Source organism: Myotis brandtii, unplaced genomic scaffold (assembly GCF_000412655.1).
Source record: "Myotis brandtii unplaced genomic scaffold, ASM41265v1 scaffold209, whole genome shotgun sequence".
Lineage (NCBI taxonomy): Eukaryota > Metazoa > Chordata > Mammalia > Chiroptera > Vespertilionidae > Myotis > Myotis brandtii.
The window spans coordinates 639,527-654,234 of record NW_005357806.1 but is presented as its reverse complement, the minus strand read 5'-3'; the positions used below and the strand labels follow the sequence as shown (position 1 = coordinate 654,234).

General features: G+C 44.8%; 1 protein-coding gene across 1 annotated transcript in view; it reads left to right on the top strand.

Annotated features, from left to right (window-relative positions):
• DENND5B (DENN/MADD domain containing 5B) overlaps window positions 1-8,456 on the top strand; it is an 88,672-nt gene extending 80,216 nt beyond the window's left edge. The window contains exons 18-22 of the mRNA XM_014539237.1: window positions 3,332-3,470; window positions 3,769-3,906; window positions 4,114-4,240; window positions 6,087-6,261; window positions 8,008-8,456. Coding sequence (XP_014394723.1) covers window positions 3,332-3,470; window positions 3,769-3,906; window positions 4,114-4,240; window positions 6,087-6,261; window positions 8,008-8,191 — 763 coding nt within the window. The 3' untranslated portion in view covers window positions 8,192-8,456. The remainder of the gene's footprint in view (window positions 1-3,331; window positions 3,471-3,768; window positions 3,907-4,113; window positions 4,241-6,086; window positions 6,262-8,007) is intronic.
• The last annotated feature ends 6,252 nt before the right edge of the window (window positions 8,457-14,708 follow it).

Genomic DNA, 14,708 nt, shown 5'->3' with positions numbered 1-14,708 from the left:
TAAGTAATATTTCGCCTGAAACCTAAAAGAGGAATACAGAATTGTTTGGTATTACAATACTCCGACATAGCCACATTTAGTTACATAGAGCCCTTTATTCTAAGAGAAATTTCCCTGTCCCTACCCTCCAGCTTCATATAAGTGATGAAACAAGATACTGTAAAGGAGTGAGTTTTGTGGGTGGCATACTGTGTTCACCTGTCATTTTTACTAGTACAGTAAACTCCTAATTTATACTAATGTGGTCTTTAGTGGGCTGAAGAATGTCTCCCAGAATATCAGATCTAATGCCTAGAATCTGTAAATGTTACTTTATTTGGGAAAAGACTTAATTAAGTTAAGGATTTTGAGATAGAGAGATTATCCTGGATTTATCGAGGGGGGCCCTAAAAGCTATCACATGTATTCTTACAAGTGGGAGGCAGAGGGAAATCACACACACAGAGAAGACAGTGTAAAGATGGAAGCAGAAACTGGAGTGATGCAGCCACAGCCATGGACTGCCAGCAGCCACCAGAGGCTTGGCGGGGCAAGGGCACCTTCTTCCACAGAGCCTCGGAAGGCAACATAGCCTGCGGGCACCTTGGCCTCCAGGACTGTGAGAGAATACGTTTCTATTGTTGTAAGCCACCCAGCTTGTGGTAATCTATCACCGGAGCCACAGAAAACTAAGGCAGTGTGACTTAGTGAAAAATTACAGAAGTTTATCAGTGAGGTGGTTTCATTTTAGTTACAGACAATAACCATAGTAGAATAACAAAAGTACCTGAGAAGCCCTTAGTTTACTAACAAAGCAGTTTCCTTATCAGTGGTTCTCAACCTTCCTAATGCCGCGACCCTTTAATACAGATCCTCATGTTGTGGTGACCCCCAACCATAAAATTATTTTCGTCGCTACTTCATAACTGTAATTTTGCTACTGTTATGAATCATAATGTAAATATCTGATATGCAGGATGTATTTTCAGGGGTCGCGACCCACAGGTTGAGAACCGCTGCCTTAGATAGTATTCACAATTAGAATGATATCTAAAGACCCCCCCCCTTATTTCTTAAATTACTCCCCTGATTCATAAATGCTTTCTGTAGTCAGAAGTAAAATTTACACCATGCACCCACCAGAATCAATAAAATTTAAAAGACTGATAATAGCAAATATTGCTAAAGATGGAGAACAGTGCAGTGCTCATACACTGCTTGTGGGAATGTAGAAGGAAAAACAGTTCAGTTTCTTATAAAGATACTAGTGGCCTGGTGCACAGATTTGTGCACATTGAAAGGAAATTAATTAGAAGGTGGCCAGAGGGGCCAGACTGAGCAAGACAGGCCGGACACTTCCTGGAGCCAACCTCCCGCAGTCCCTCCCTGGCCGGCTGCACCTGGGGCAGCGCTGCAGCTCAAAGGGTGTCTGCGGAGTAAGCGGGGTCCCTCCAGCAGGTGGGAGTCCCTCAGCCTGGCCTGCGGGGATCGGGCCGAAACTGGCTCTCCAACATCCCCTGAGGGGTCCCGGATTGCAAGAGGGCCGTTCTCAGGTTCTCGGCAGCTCCAGTGTTGAGCATCTGCCCCCTGGTGGCCATTGCACATCATAGCTACTGGTTAGACAGTCGGGCGGTCCATGGTCGCTTAGCCTTTTATATATATACTAATAGATTCATACACTTACCATATACTTGCCCCCAAAATCTCCTAGATATTTAACCAAGAAATGAGTATATATTTATTGACACTAAGACTTGCACTCAGATGTTCATAGCAGCTTTATTCACAGTAGCCAAAATGGAAACAACCCCAATATCTGTAGTTGGATAATGGATAAGCAGGTTGTGGTATATCTATTCAGGGGATACTTTTCAGCAATATGTTAAAGTAAACAAACTATTGATACATCTAACAGCATGGATGAATCTCCAAAATATTCTGTGGAGTGGAAGAAACCAGACATAGAGGACTAGGTACTACTAGTATATGATTCCATTTTCATTAAATTCTGGAAAAGGCAATGTAAGAATGATAGAAGGCAGGTCGACAGTTGCCAGGGGTTGGGAGCTAGGGAACAGGATTGACTCAATGGGGGCACAGGGGAACTTTCTCGGTTGACGGAAATTTTCTAAATTATGATAGTGGTGGTGGTTACATGACTATACACCTATCAAAGCTTGCCAAGTAGCACACTTAAATTTCCTGAATTTGTTATATGCAACACCTTAATTATGCGATTTAAAATTTTAAAATAGATTTTGCCTCAGTCTATCCAAATTATTACAGCTTCTGAATGAGTGCAGTTCCGGGGGTAGTACTGTTGTGAGAAGCCTTGTCCCCCACTTTTGGTTATATTTTCTTTTCTTACTCAATAAGCATAAAATCTTAAATAACCTGAAACCCAGAGATGGGTCACTTAGTATTTTCTCACTGTGTGTGCAAGGTGATGTTTAGAGGACTCAAAGTGTTTTGTTTTGTTTTTTAATGGAGAATAATATTTTTTTAAAATATGTTCTTAATGATTTTTGGTTTTTTAGAGAGAGAGGAAGGAAGGGAGAGGAAGAGAGAGAGAGAGAAACATCAATGAGAGCGAAACATGGATTGTTTCACTCCTGCACACCTCCTACTGGGGATCAAGGCTGCAACCTGGGCATGTGCCCTGACCGGAAATCGAACCAGTGACCTCTTAATGCTTGGGACAGTGCTCAACCTACTAACCCACACTGGCCAGGCAGAACTCAAAGTTTTAAATCAGTTTTAATATACTGCTGGTCAGTGCAGGGCTCTTTTGGAATGGATAAAAGCTTTCAAAATAGATCTTCATGTTTAAAAGAAAAAATATTCAGAGAATGGTAAAAGTGAAAAAACTCCTAGGAGCTGAAGAAGCCACAACATCAGTGCTTCTGTCATAAGAAGTTTCCATTTTAACCATTTTTATTCATTGGTATAGAAAAAACTTGTTGTTACCTACAAAATGAATTTAGAGATTCTTAAAAACTAGAATGAATGGTTTGTCCTTTATGGTGTGACATGTAAAATCAATATAGTAGTTAATTTACCACAAGAAAATACCAAATCCATCATTTTTCTCTTGTTACTGACTTCTATCCCTGGATGAAACCTGTTTATCACTTTTTTATTTTTTCCATTCCTGGGGTTTGAGAGGCAAAGGCAGTTTAGATGCCACTCACACAGCCCACCAAGCTCGCCCTCCCCCGCCTCGGGGCCTGAAGAGCAAGTGCTGGCCCGGGGATGAAGCGGTGCCCGGGTAGGGTGAGTAGCCAGGAAGGGAAGGAGTTCTGGCAGGGCGCCCAGTATACCTGGCATCTCCCCTTTCCTTTAAACACAACAGCAAAAAACACAAATCCAAGTTAGCCTTAAGAACCTCAGAAGCCTCGGTCTGTGCCCACGAAGGAGCGTGGAGGAAGGTGGGGTACGGGGTGGGGTTCCTGAGGAATGAGCTGTGGGTCTCCCCTGTCCCACTCCTCAGCGTAAATCACCGTGCCAGGCGATTTACACCGAACAGCTCATTCCCAGTGACCCCTGCATGCGGTAAGTGTATTTTGTGTACTTTCCCTGTTAGACTGAAGACATTTGACCAAGGTTATAGATGACACGCGGTAAGGCTGGGATTTGAATGTAGGGGTCCCTTGGATTCTTTTCCGTTGTGCCAAGATGCCTCTCACTTGGCCAGACTGGCCCGGGGCAGGTCCGGTGGAGCCCCGGGCAAAGCCATCCTGTGCTGGCGAAGTGCTTCCTGCATAGGTGGCCACAGTTGCTGTCCCATAGCGCTTCGGTTTATTTCCCTTGCCTGAGAATTCGGCCACTGTTTATTGTTTTTCAGAGCCCAATGCCGGACAGATCCAGGAAGGAATTGGAGAGGCTGTGAACAACATTGTGAAGCATTTCCACAAACCTGAAAAAGAGGTATGATGAGCTATGAACTTAGTACAGGAGGATTTTAAAGCCGCTTTTACGCACGATACATAAGGCGATACCAGGTGCTTTCATTTTCATTCGTCGGCTTTCTGATGGCTGCAGCCACGTGCCCCACGCTTCAGCGCCTGTCTCCCTGGCGTGGTTCCTAAGCGCAGGCGCAGCAGGTCACTGTTTGGCACTGTGTTGTGTCCGCAGAGAGGAAGCCTCACGGTGCTGCTGTGCGGAGAGAGCGGCCTGGTGGCAGCGCTGGAACAGGTTTTCCACCACGGCTTCAAGTCTGCCCGCATCTTTCACAAGAACGTCTTCATCTGGGACTTCATAGGTAAATTCAAGCAGGTGGATGCCAGTGTAAGGTCATTGAAATGCTTCTTAGAAAACGCAAAGATCCAGGAATTGGGCATAGTAAGGGCTCATTTTAAGGGAGTATGTTTTTTTAAAAAAAATAAATATCAAATAAGCACTGTCCTTTCTTTTCATTCAGTCAACAAATATTTATAGTGCCCACAATATTCCAGACGCTATTCTAGATGCTCAAGATATATATATGTCAAGATATAACTAGCCCTAGCCAGTCTGGCTTAGTGGTTAGAGCATCGGCCCGTGGACTGAAGGGTCTTGGGTTCGATTCCCGCACGTTGATTGCAGACTCCATCGGGGCCTGGGTCAGGGTGCCTGCAACCAGTCAGTATGTCTCTCTCACATGATGTTCCTCTCTCTCTCACTGTCTCTCCCCCTCCCTTCCACTCTCTAAAAATCAATGGAAAAAATATCCTCAGGTGAGGATTAACAACCAAAAGATACAACTAACAAAACACGAAAATTCCTGTGGTTGATAAACTTACATTCTGGTGGGGGCAGGGAGGACAAATAATACAAAGCAACATAATAAATATGCAATTCATCTGTTATGTTTGGTGATCGTTGTCTGGAAAAAATAGAACAAGGTAAGAGGAAATGGAGTGTAAATGGGCGTTTATAGGCTTTGTTGACAAGGTGACATTTGAACAAAGACTTTCAGGGAGTGTGGAAGTGAGCCCTGTGCATCCTGGGAGGAGGGCACTCAGCTGAGAGAAGGGCCCGGGCAAGTGCCCCGAGGCAGGGGTGCGCCTGGCCATCCTGTGGAATTGTAGGGGGATCGGGCTGAGCAGTGAGGGGAGAGAAAGGATTTGGGGGGGAAGAGGTATTTACTACAAGAGACAGGTTGTGAGGGGCTTCCAGGCCTTTGGAAGGACCTTGGTCTTTATCCTGAATGAAATGGAAGTTATTTGGAAGGTTTGGATATAAGGAGTGACGTGTTTGAGAAGGATGACACTAGCTCTGTGCTGTCCAATATGGTAGCCACTCGACACAGGTGCCCATTTAAATTCAAATTGACCTCATTTACATTTAAAATGCACCTCCTTAGCCACCCAGCCCTCCTGTAGCTATCGGTGGGACCTTACAGAGGGGAACCTTTCAGGGGCACAGTCCCCTCCAGTGTCTGCTCCAGCTTGCTGAGCTTGGTCGTCTTTATTTTGGTATGCAGCTCTTCTAGAATTCCCAGTTTCTTTAAAGGGGTGATTAATCATTCATGTTTTGTACATAAGGCCTAGTTGATTTCATCTAATTTAGAATTTTTGGACAAAGAAAGGAAAGTTGACAGATTAGGCCCCCAGGAGTGATTTTTTTCTTTCCCTTCTAGAATGCCTGGAATATGGCTCCTGCTTCTGATATGTGTACACATACCTCTTTCTCCAGTTCACTGGTTCAGTTCCATTTCAGAATTGTGTTGCAGGGTAAGCCTGGCATTTTACAGCTGGAACCGGGGTCCCCATCCCAGTGGCTACCGTGTCTTTGCTGCTTACTCCTGGAAGGTTCCAGTCAATAGAGGAGTCTGTTTTTATTTTTCTTCTTGCCAATTTCCATTTCAAGCAGCTCTTCCAAAGAGAGTAGCTTTTTCCAGCCTTCCAGAATGCAGTCTAGATTAGAAAATAAACTCCCAGGAGCACATTCCTGAAACATGGACCTCTAGACTTCATTGTGAAACCAATGGTGAAATGATGATTTGGGTTCCAGGACTGGCTTTAATGCAAAGCACCGTTAGTGTTTCCAGGTAAACCTAGTGGATTCGTCTTTCTATGACAAAGTGCTGATGTGTATTGTGATGTGATTCTGACTTACTTCCGCAGAGAAAGCGGTCGCTTATTTTGAAACCACTGACCAGATTCTAGACAACGAAGATGATGTCCTTATTCAGAAACCCTCCTGCAAAACCTTCTGCCATTACGTCAATGCTATTAACACTGCACCCAGGAGCATCGGGAAGGACGGCAAGTTCCAGATTCTAGTTTGCCTTGGAACACGGTATGAAGCCAGTTCTTGACTTTCCCTGTCTCTGTTACATGTCGAACAAGGGTCCAGGAAGGGTTAAACCAGGCCATGCCCCTTCCAAAGCTCTCCCGTGAGTTTCTTTCATTCCAAGGTTCATGATGAGAATACTGCTTATTGGGTACTTGCCATGTGTTGGGTAAAGCACTATGCTAAGTATACTTTACATACATTATCTCATTGAATCCTCCTGCTGTTCACCACTACCAGTACTTGAAGTAGCAGCCAGTATCCCATTGTGTAGATGAGAAAATAGATGAAACACAAATAGCAGACTTTCCCAAGTTCACACAGTTAGAGTGAAGCCAAGATTCAGGTCATCTCACTCCAGAGCCCAGGCTCTCAACCATTACACATTACAAAGATAGGTCAATAGTTACAGGTAGCGAGTATCCAAAGATAGGTAAATAGTTACAGGTAGGTTGGTAGATAATTAGACACACTGACACACACATATACATGTACTGTCTAGAGCTTCTATAGTATATATACACCACCATATTAAATTTAATAACATTGCAAATTCTTACTATATAGTCTTCTCTTTAAGACAGTTTCCTACCCCTTTATTTCTTGAAAATGGCACATATGAGCTGTATAACTCATTCATTTTAAAACAGCTCTCATAATTGTAAGAAATAAAACACAGAGACCTTTAGAAGCTTTTTGTGTGCAGTGTGTGCTTTCTTCTAAACCTCTGGAGTCCTGCTCGGCTGGTGTGACTCAGTGGTTGAGCATTGCACATTAACTAAGAGGTTTCTCGTTCGATTCCCAGTTGGGGCACTTGCCAGGTTTCGGGCTCTATCCCCAGTAGGAGGGTGCAGGAGGCAGCTGATGGACGATGTTTTTCTTTCATCGCTGTTTCTGTCTCTCTATACCTCTCCCTTCCTCTCTCTCTAAAAATCAATAAAACATAGTTTAAAACATAAACCCCTGGAGGCCCAAGGAGAGGTGCAGGATGGTCTAGTTAGGGCTGTCCTTGTCACAGAAGGCCTTGGGAGGTGCTTAGTAAGATGTGGTCGGTACCTAGTGACAGGTGATTAGTGTCGAGTTTAATCAGGAAACACTGTAGCCTGAGACTTCATCTGGCTTCTAGAACTAAGTTCTGAATTTCTTCTTAACAAAAGGGGCCCATGTTCAGCTGAGCTTTTAAAGTTCCTTTTGAACACGATCTTTATCTCCTTTTATCTCTTCACTATTCTGATTTATTAGGCCAATGCAACCTCTCTTTTGGTTTACAAAATCTACTTAATGCTCTGCTTTGATTTTGTTCCTTACCTTATTATGTTGTATAAGTTATAAAACAAAACAAAAACAAGCAAATCCCTACTATTTAATGTAGTCTTTCCTCCCAAAAGGTGGCATGCCTTGCCACGGATGTCTAACACCCCTGTAAAAAAGAAATATAAAATTACATTCTGCCTCTTTCTAAAAGTGGCAGAATCGGAATGGAGGATTTCCTTAATGTGTGGAAATCCTCATGGCCAACATGGCCTACTCTTAAACTCTGATGGGTCTTCCCGTCAGCCTACACTGTCTCACTCCTGCAGCCTTTTCACCAGTAAAGATCCAGCTTCTTGGCTTGAGTTTCCTCTCAGCTGACCTCGGGGCTTGGCTGGATGTGCCCCACGGGCCACACCCTCCCGGTGAGAGCTCCAGCTCCTGCGTTCTGCCGCAGCGAGGCCAGCCACACTCAGGGCCTGTTTCTGTTTGGGCCTGCAGGGATCGTCTGCTCCCACAGTGGATCCCGCTGTTAGCCGAGTGTCCTGCCATCACCCGAATGTACGAAGAGAGCGCCCTCCTGCGGGACCGCATGACCGTCAACTCCCTCATCCGCATTCTGCAGACCATTCAGGACTTCACCATCGTCTTGGAGGGATCTCTCATCAAAGGCGTGGACGTGTAACCCCTGGTAGAAACGCTCAGTCCAGACCCCTGGCTCCCTCACCTCCCCCGTCTGCGGGACCGATTTGGACTTGTCTGGCGCGGTCGTGAGTCACTGCAGGGGCCGTGCACCGAATGCCCCGACTTGAACAATCCTCACGCTGCAGACAAGGCAAAATGCTGTATTGTAGTTCATTTGAACCAGGAATTTAGTATAAAATAGAGTATTTTCATGTGTTAGATGTGTGTAAATATGCTATCTTCTTTAAGAAATTATATTACTCTAATAAGATACTTTTCCTAGATTGAATATTCCTGTGATTTAAAATAAGTAGCTTAAAAGCATTGGGAGCTGCGGGGAAGAGCGGTGCTAGTCAGGAAGAAGCCAGTACGCGTGCGCGTACAGTGCAGCCACTGGGCTTCCTTGCCTCCAGGTATCACAGCGGAGCCCAGAGGCATTGCAGGGTGTGGCCATCCATCCTGGGGTCTGACTCTTTGTATAATGAATGTAAACAGCTCTGCCTACTGTATGGGTCGTCCCGACTTTCTTCCCCCCAAGCCAGGCCCACACACACACACACACACACACACACACACTGGGGATCCAGCCCCCTGCCTGGGAATCAAACCGGCAACCTTCTGGTTCATGGGTCGATGCTCAACCACTGAGCCACACCAGCCAGGCTGCACTTGTATCTTTTAAGTTGCAAATGGTTTCATACGTATGAATTGAGTCACTTTCCCATTCTTTTGGGCAGGTCTTTTTTTCCCCCCTTAGGCACAAGATGAAGATATAATTCAAATACTTTAAATACTGAACCCTAGGAGCTTGGCTTAACTGGGTAGACAGCACACAAAGCCCCAAGAAGTGTGTTAAATGGTGGGATTATGACTTCTTTACTCTGTGGAAAGATTAGCCTAGACTGACTTCATTCCTAGCATTTTTATTCATGTTATTGGAGGTACTTTGGGCAGATGTCACAGTCATAACAACTGCAAGCAGGCGTTTGATCCTGTGCTTTTTATTGGGCCCTCGGAGCCGGCAGTGGTCCCTCACCTCGGAGGGAGGGATCCCCGTCAGCCCGTCTTTGTTTGGCTCCCGTCACCCCCTCCCCTCCCCGGTGCCCAGCCCCCTCTCAGGAAATGGAAGGAATGTCTGAGAAGCGGGAGGGCTCAGTGTGGCTTGGAATGTTTTTGTGAAAGTATTTGTTGACCAAGATAATGCAAATAACAGAAGGAGAGAGAAAGAATGGTCCCTTTCTGGGTGTTTCAGGGCAAGTTTTCTGTTCCTTTGTAAGAGGGGTGATAACATGAAACAACTGGCCCAGAGGAGGTAAAAAGCCAGCGCAGCACAGAGGGGCAAAACGCTCACCACACCAGAGGCAGCCGTTTTGAAAGACCGAATGTTGTGCGTCACTTTCCAGTTGGGGATTCTATCAGGCAGTCAAATAAGCGTGGTGTGAGCTCTTCACCTTCGGTCTCCCTCAGAGCAGGTCCTGTTGCTCTAATGAGCGCCTGCACGTTGCTGGCTGTGAATGTGCTCGTCAGAGCTGGGGGTTGTCTTCCCATTTGTGGCTGAAACGCAAAGCCATGGCCCACAGGACCCTGTGATCTGAGGGTCCCGGGCTGGAGCCTACAATGTTGTCTCCCTTACTTCCTGGAGGAAGAAACGAATGAAACAAGTGCCTCCCTCCCTTTATAAACACCGTGTGCAGCCAGGCAGCGAGGCCCACCCCCTGTGATATGTGGCTCAGGTCTCGGGGAGAAAAGGGGGGTTGATGCATCTAGAAACCCATGGAAAGGGGTTAAGAAGATGGTTCTGTGTGACTTGGGGCCCAGAGATTCGCTTGCCCGAGGCTAACATGTGTCTGGTGGCGTGGCTGTTCAGGCACAAGGAAATTCTTCAGTGGGAGACATCCTCAACCTGCTGACACCAGGCTCAGACTGCGTTTCGGGGATCAGAAGCCATACGCTGATCCATGGGGGGGCGGTGTTCCCCCTCTTTCCCATGAGGCCATGCTTCTGACGCACTCGGGGCAACCAGGGAGGCGTCGTAGCTGATTGAGTCATCTAGTCCAGCCATCTCATTTTATAGATGTGAACACTTAGAGATTAAAGAGATTACATACTCCCACAGCTGGTCAGCGAAGGCACAGGGTCCAGGATTCACGATTTTTAATTACACCAGGTTGCATGAGACTGACCTCGGGGCGTTCATCTGAGTAGTCTCTCTACTCTTGGATCTTTATGCACTCACACAGATAGGAACTAGGATTCATATTCATGTCTGATACTCATTTATAGGGATTAATATTCATTTTAACAAATTGTTCACAAGTTGTGAAAACGGGGAGAACATTGGATTTGGGGTCTGTGAATTAAACCATTACTTCAAAAGGGAACGCCCCAAAGGAGTTCTACCTAAAGTTCTGTCCTGCTCTGTGAAGTAGGACTAGAGCAGTGCAATGACGCATGTCAAAAGAGAGGGACAGGCCCCTACAATACTAGGCCCTTGGAAGTGGTCACCTTGGGAGCCCATCTGTCTGAATTCAGGGAGACAGCCAGCTCTCCAGACACGGGGCCCCTGGAGGAGCTGCTTGAAAGGCCTGCAGCCCATAGGATCCAAGTTGATGAATAAAAAGGATGCGGAGCAGAGTTTGTCACATAAGAAACACACCTCTAGCCCAGTCGGCGTGGCTCAGGGTTGAGCGTAGACCTATGAACCATGAGATCACGGTTCGGTTCTGGGCAGGGCACATGCCCAGGTTTTGGGCTTGATCCCCAGTGTGGGGCATGCAGGAGGCAGCCAATCAATGATTTATCATTGATGTTTCTCTCTCTCTCTCTCGATCTCCCTCTCTCTCTCCCTTTCTCTTTGAAATCAATTTTGAAAACTAAAGAAAAAGAAACAAAACTCTAAAGAAATACAATTTAGTTCTTATGTGGCTTATAATTGTCTTTGAGCCAATACCAAGTTATTTTGAGCAGGACAGTGGCAGAATCTTGAGAATGAATGTACATAGCCTCACAAGCTAACTTGCAAGGATCATATCCATTTAAAGCTATCCTTTCTGTTTATTTTTAAAATCAGTATATTGCTTTATAATCACACCTCAAAGTTAAAGTAAATAAAAATCAATTTTGTAATTGACTTTTCCCCTTCAAAATAAGTTACAATTAATGTCTGGAACCATAATTAGTATTTTTGCATAATAGCTTAAAAAGATATTGTTTTAAAATTAAATTGCCAAAAATATCACCTCTTAAAACATTTTTTTTCAAGTGTCCTGAAACTCCTAACTTCAACCTTTGTGACCCAGTAGCATTACACTGGTGTGAGGCCCTACAGCTGTGCCCGCTCCAGGCTCAGCAGCACCTTAAAAGTGACTGAGGCACAGTGTCCAGGAGTTAAAGTGGGGTCTAGGTGGTGGAAAACAGGCCACCAAGAAGAAAAGTAGGGTCTCCCAGCCCTCCCCCTCCTCTTTCCACTGGGGGCAAGACTTGGATCTAAGAAACCTAAAACTTGTAGAAGTTTGTGATTTCCCTCTAAAATTTACTTTCCATGTTTCAGAAATTTTTGTAACCCTGTGGTATTTACTTTCACATGGCTTTTTCAAAAATCACTTTAATGAACTCTGTCACCCTCTATGAATGACATAGGGGAAATACGGAATTGCTTCTATTTCCTTTTTTGGCAATAAATCCCAGTTGTATATAGATGTAAGTGAAAGGGGTAGAGACTATGCATAACAGTTGGTGTGTAGTGTATGTTGACACCTCTAAGCTATTTCGAAACATGAGGCAATAGACGAGGACCTCAGATCCCCAGGGAAATATTTATTTGACGGCACTGAGTGTGTTACTCTTAGTAACAGAATCTCCTTCTGCTGAGAATTGTGGCTTTTCAGAAGGTTTTTATTTTGAGAACTGTGAGTACTTTCTCTGTGAGGTTTACAGAAACCAGTCGCTCCTTTTCACCACGTGGAAGGACAGTCTGAACCTTCGCTGTTTAGATTTCAGTATTAGCACCTTCGCGGATGAGAATGGAGTCTTCACCTCCTCTCTACTTTTTATAAAGTGAATCCTGTTTCCAGGTCATCTGCGTCTTTCGAAATCCTCATTTCTTATGTAAGTATTTATTACATTTCCATTTAGCTTAAAAGAAGATAGAAACAAGTAATAAGCTATTCGGCCCCTTATTCCTATATATAAGTTTCTTGAATCAAACTGATTTCTAAGCTTTTTGAAGAGGGTGTTGGACTGTGATCGGAGGAATCCAAGAGAACCTCATCCCTTCAAATCTTACTAGAACCGACTGTCCTCTCAAGGGCAAAATAGAGATTGGCTCCAGAAAAATACCACATTGAGCAGCTAATACCAGAGTGAAAAATATCATCAAAAGATTTCCCCTCTTTTGGGGAAGAAGAAAAAAATCCCCTCATTTGAAGGAATCCAGGGTATCCTTGGGTTATATGGGAGGGAATAATGCTTGATTCAGTTACCTGAATGTATTATGTATGGCTCCAGTCTTTATTCCAAACACCACATCTTGACAGAGGGAAATGGTAAGGAGTTCCTGTTGTCAATCAACGGAAGGTGTTTAACACATGGAAAAAGTCCTCTATGTTACACTGGAACCATGTATAAATGTACCTGTGTATGTTTTTAACAAATGAGCCTTTCTGCATTTAAGTTATATTGTTTTTCCTTGTATTGTTAACAAAATGCATCAGAACTGGACTTCCCCCCCACCCCCACCTGAACATAATATAAAATTTGACCAGTATTGTGATATCAAGCACTTTAGCATACATATCAGAGAAACTGACGTGGGTTTTTCAGGTTTTGGAGTACATTTAAATATGACTTTTCATGCTTTGTTCTTTACAAATAAAACTGTGGGATTGATACTTTGTTCCGTTTCGTTATTATAGAATCTTTAAACTGACTTTAACAGAGCAAGTGTATTAGAGTTCTTCAGAGAAACAGAACCAGTAGGATATGTATATAAACATAAAGAGATTAATTTTAAGGAAATCACTCAAGCGATTGTGGAGGCTTAGGAATCCAAAATCTATATGGTAGGCAGGTTGGAGACCCCTCGGAAGAGATGCAGTTCAAGTCCAAAGGCAATCTGGTGGCAGAATTTCTTCTTGCTCAGAGAGGCTCAGTCTTTGTTTTATGAAGACCTTCAACTGATTGGATGAGGCCCACACACATTATGGAGAGTAATCTGCTGTACTCTAAGTCAACCAATATAAATGTTAACCTCATTAAAAAAGAAAACACTTTATAAAAACATTCAGAATAATGTTTGACCAAATATCTGGCACCATGGCCCAGTCAAGTTGACACATAAAATTAACCATCAAAATTATAACGAGATTGTAATAATGAGTGACTTGCTAATAAGTGATAAAAAAGAATGCTGACCCCTAGCTGGTTTGGCTATATGGATAGAGCATCGGCCTGTGGACTGAAGGTCCCAGGTTCGATTCCAGTCAAGAGCACATGCCCAGGTTGAGGGCTCGATTTAGGGCATGCAGGGGGCAGCTGATAAATGATTCTCTCTCATTGATGTTTCTATCTCTGTCTTCTCCCTTCCTCTCTCTGAAATAAATTTTAAAAAAATTTTTTTAAAAAAATGGATGCTGAAAATACAAGAACTGCATATATGGGGAGCAGCCACTAACTCGAGGCCTGAGGGAGACAAATGATGAGTTGCCTTGCCCTCAGGCTGAGAGCCAGCTTTATTAAAGCAGTTACCACGCTGGTCCACTGGATGGCAAAGAAGTTACAAGATGCTGCACTGCTGGCACATGTTTGGAATCTGCCTCCAAGTGTTAGAGGAGCATCCATGGGGAGGTGCCACACCCCAGGACTTGCTGGGAAGCCACTTGGGGGGGCAGAGAAGTGCTAGGGAAGAGGTCCATGGAGAAGTGCTGTATCAGTAAAACCCACTCCAGAGCCACCCAAGGTGTGCAGCGTGAGGTTAGCTGCTGAGTAGCATCAGAGTGAGGCCCTGCACATTGCAGGAGCCTGCAAGAGGGGAGCAGAGCTGAACCAGGAAAAGAAACCCTCCTCCAGTGTCTCTCCAGTGCAGTCCACTCACAGTTGTGCCAGCTGGCAAAGGAGAAATGTCCTCAAAAGGGTCTCGCTCCATGTTGCAGAGCACGCAATCAAGGGTAGATTTGGAGCTGAGAGGCACATCAGAGTGAGGCCCTGCACATTGCAGGAGCCTGCAAGAGGGGAGCAGAGCTGAACCAGGAAAAGAAACCCTCCTCCAGTGTCTCTCCAGTGCAGTCCACTCACAGTTGTGCCAGCTGGCAAAGGAGAAATGTCCTCAAAAGGGTCTCGCTCCATGTTGCAGAGCACGCAATCAAGGGTAGATTTGGAGCTGAGAGGCAATATTCCTATCTAATAATAGACAAACATGGTAATTAACCGTACCTCCGACACGCTTCCCATTGGCTAATCAGGGCGATATGCAAATTAACTGCCAACCAAGATGGCAGCCAGCAGCCAGGCAGCTGAAGCGA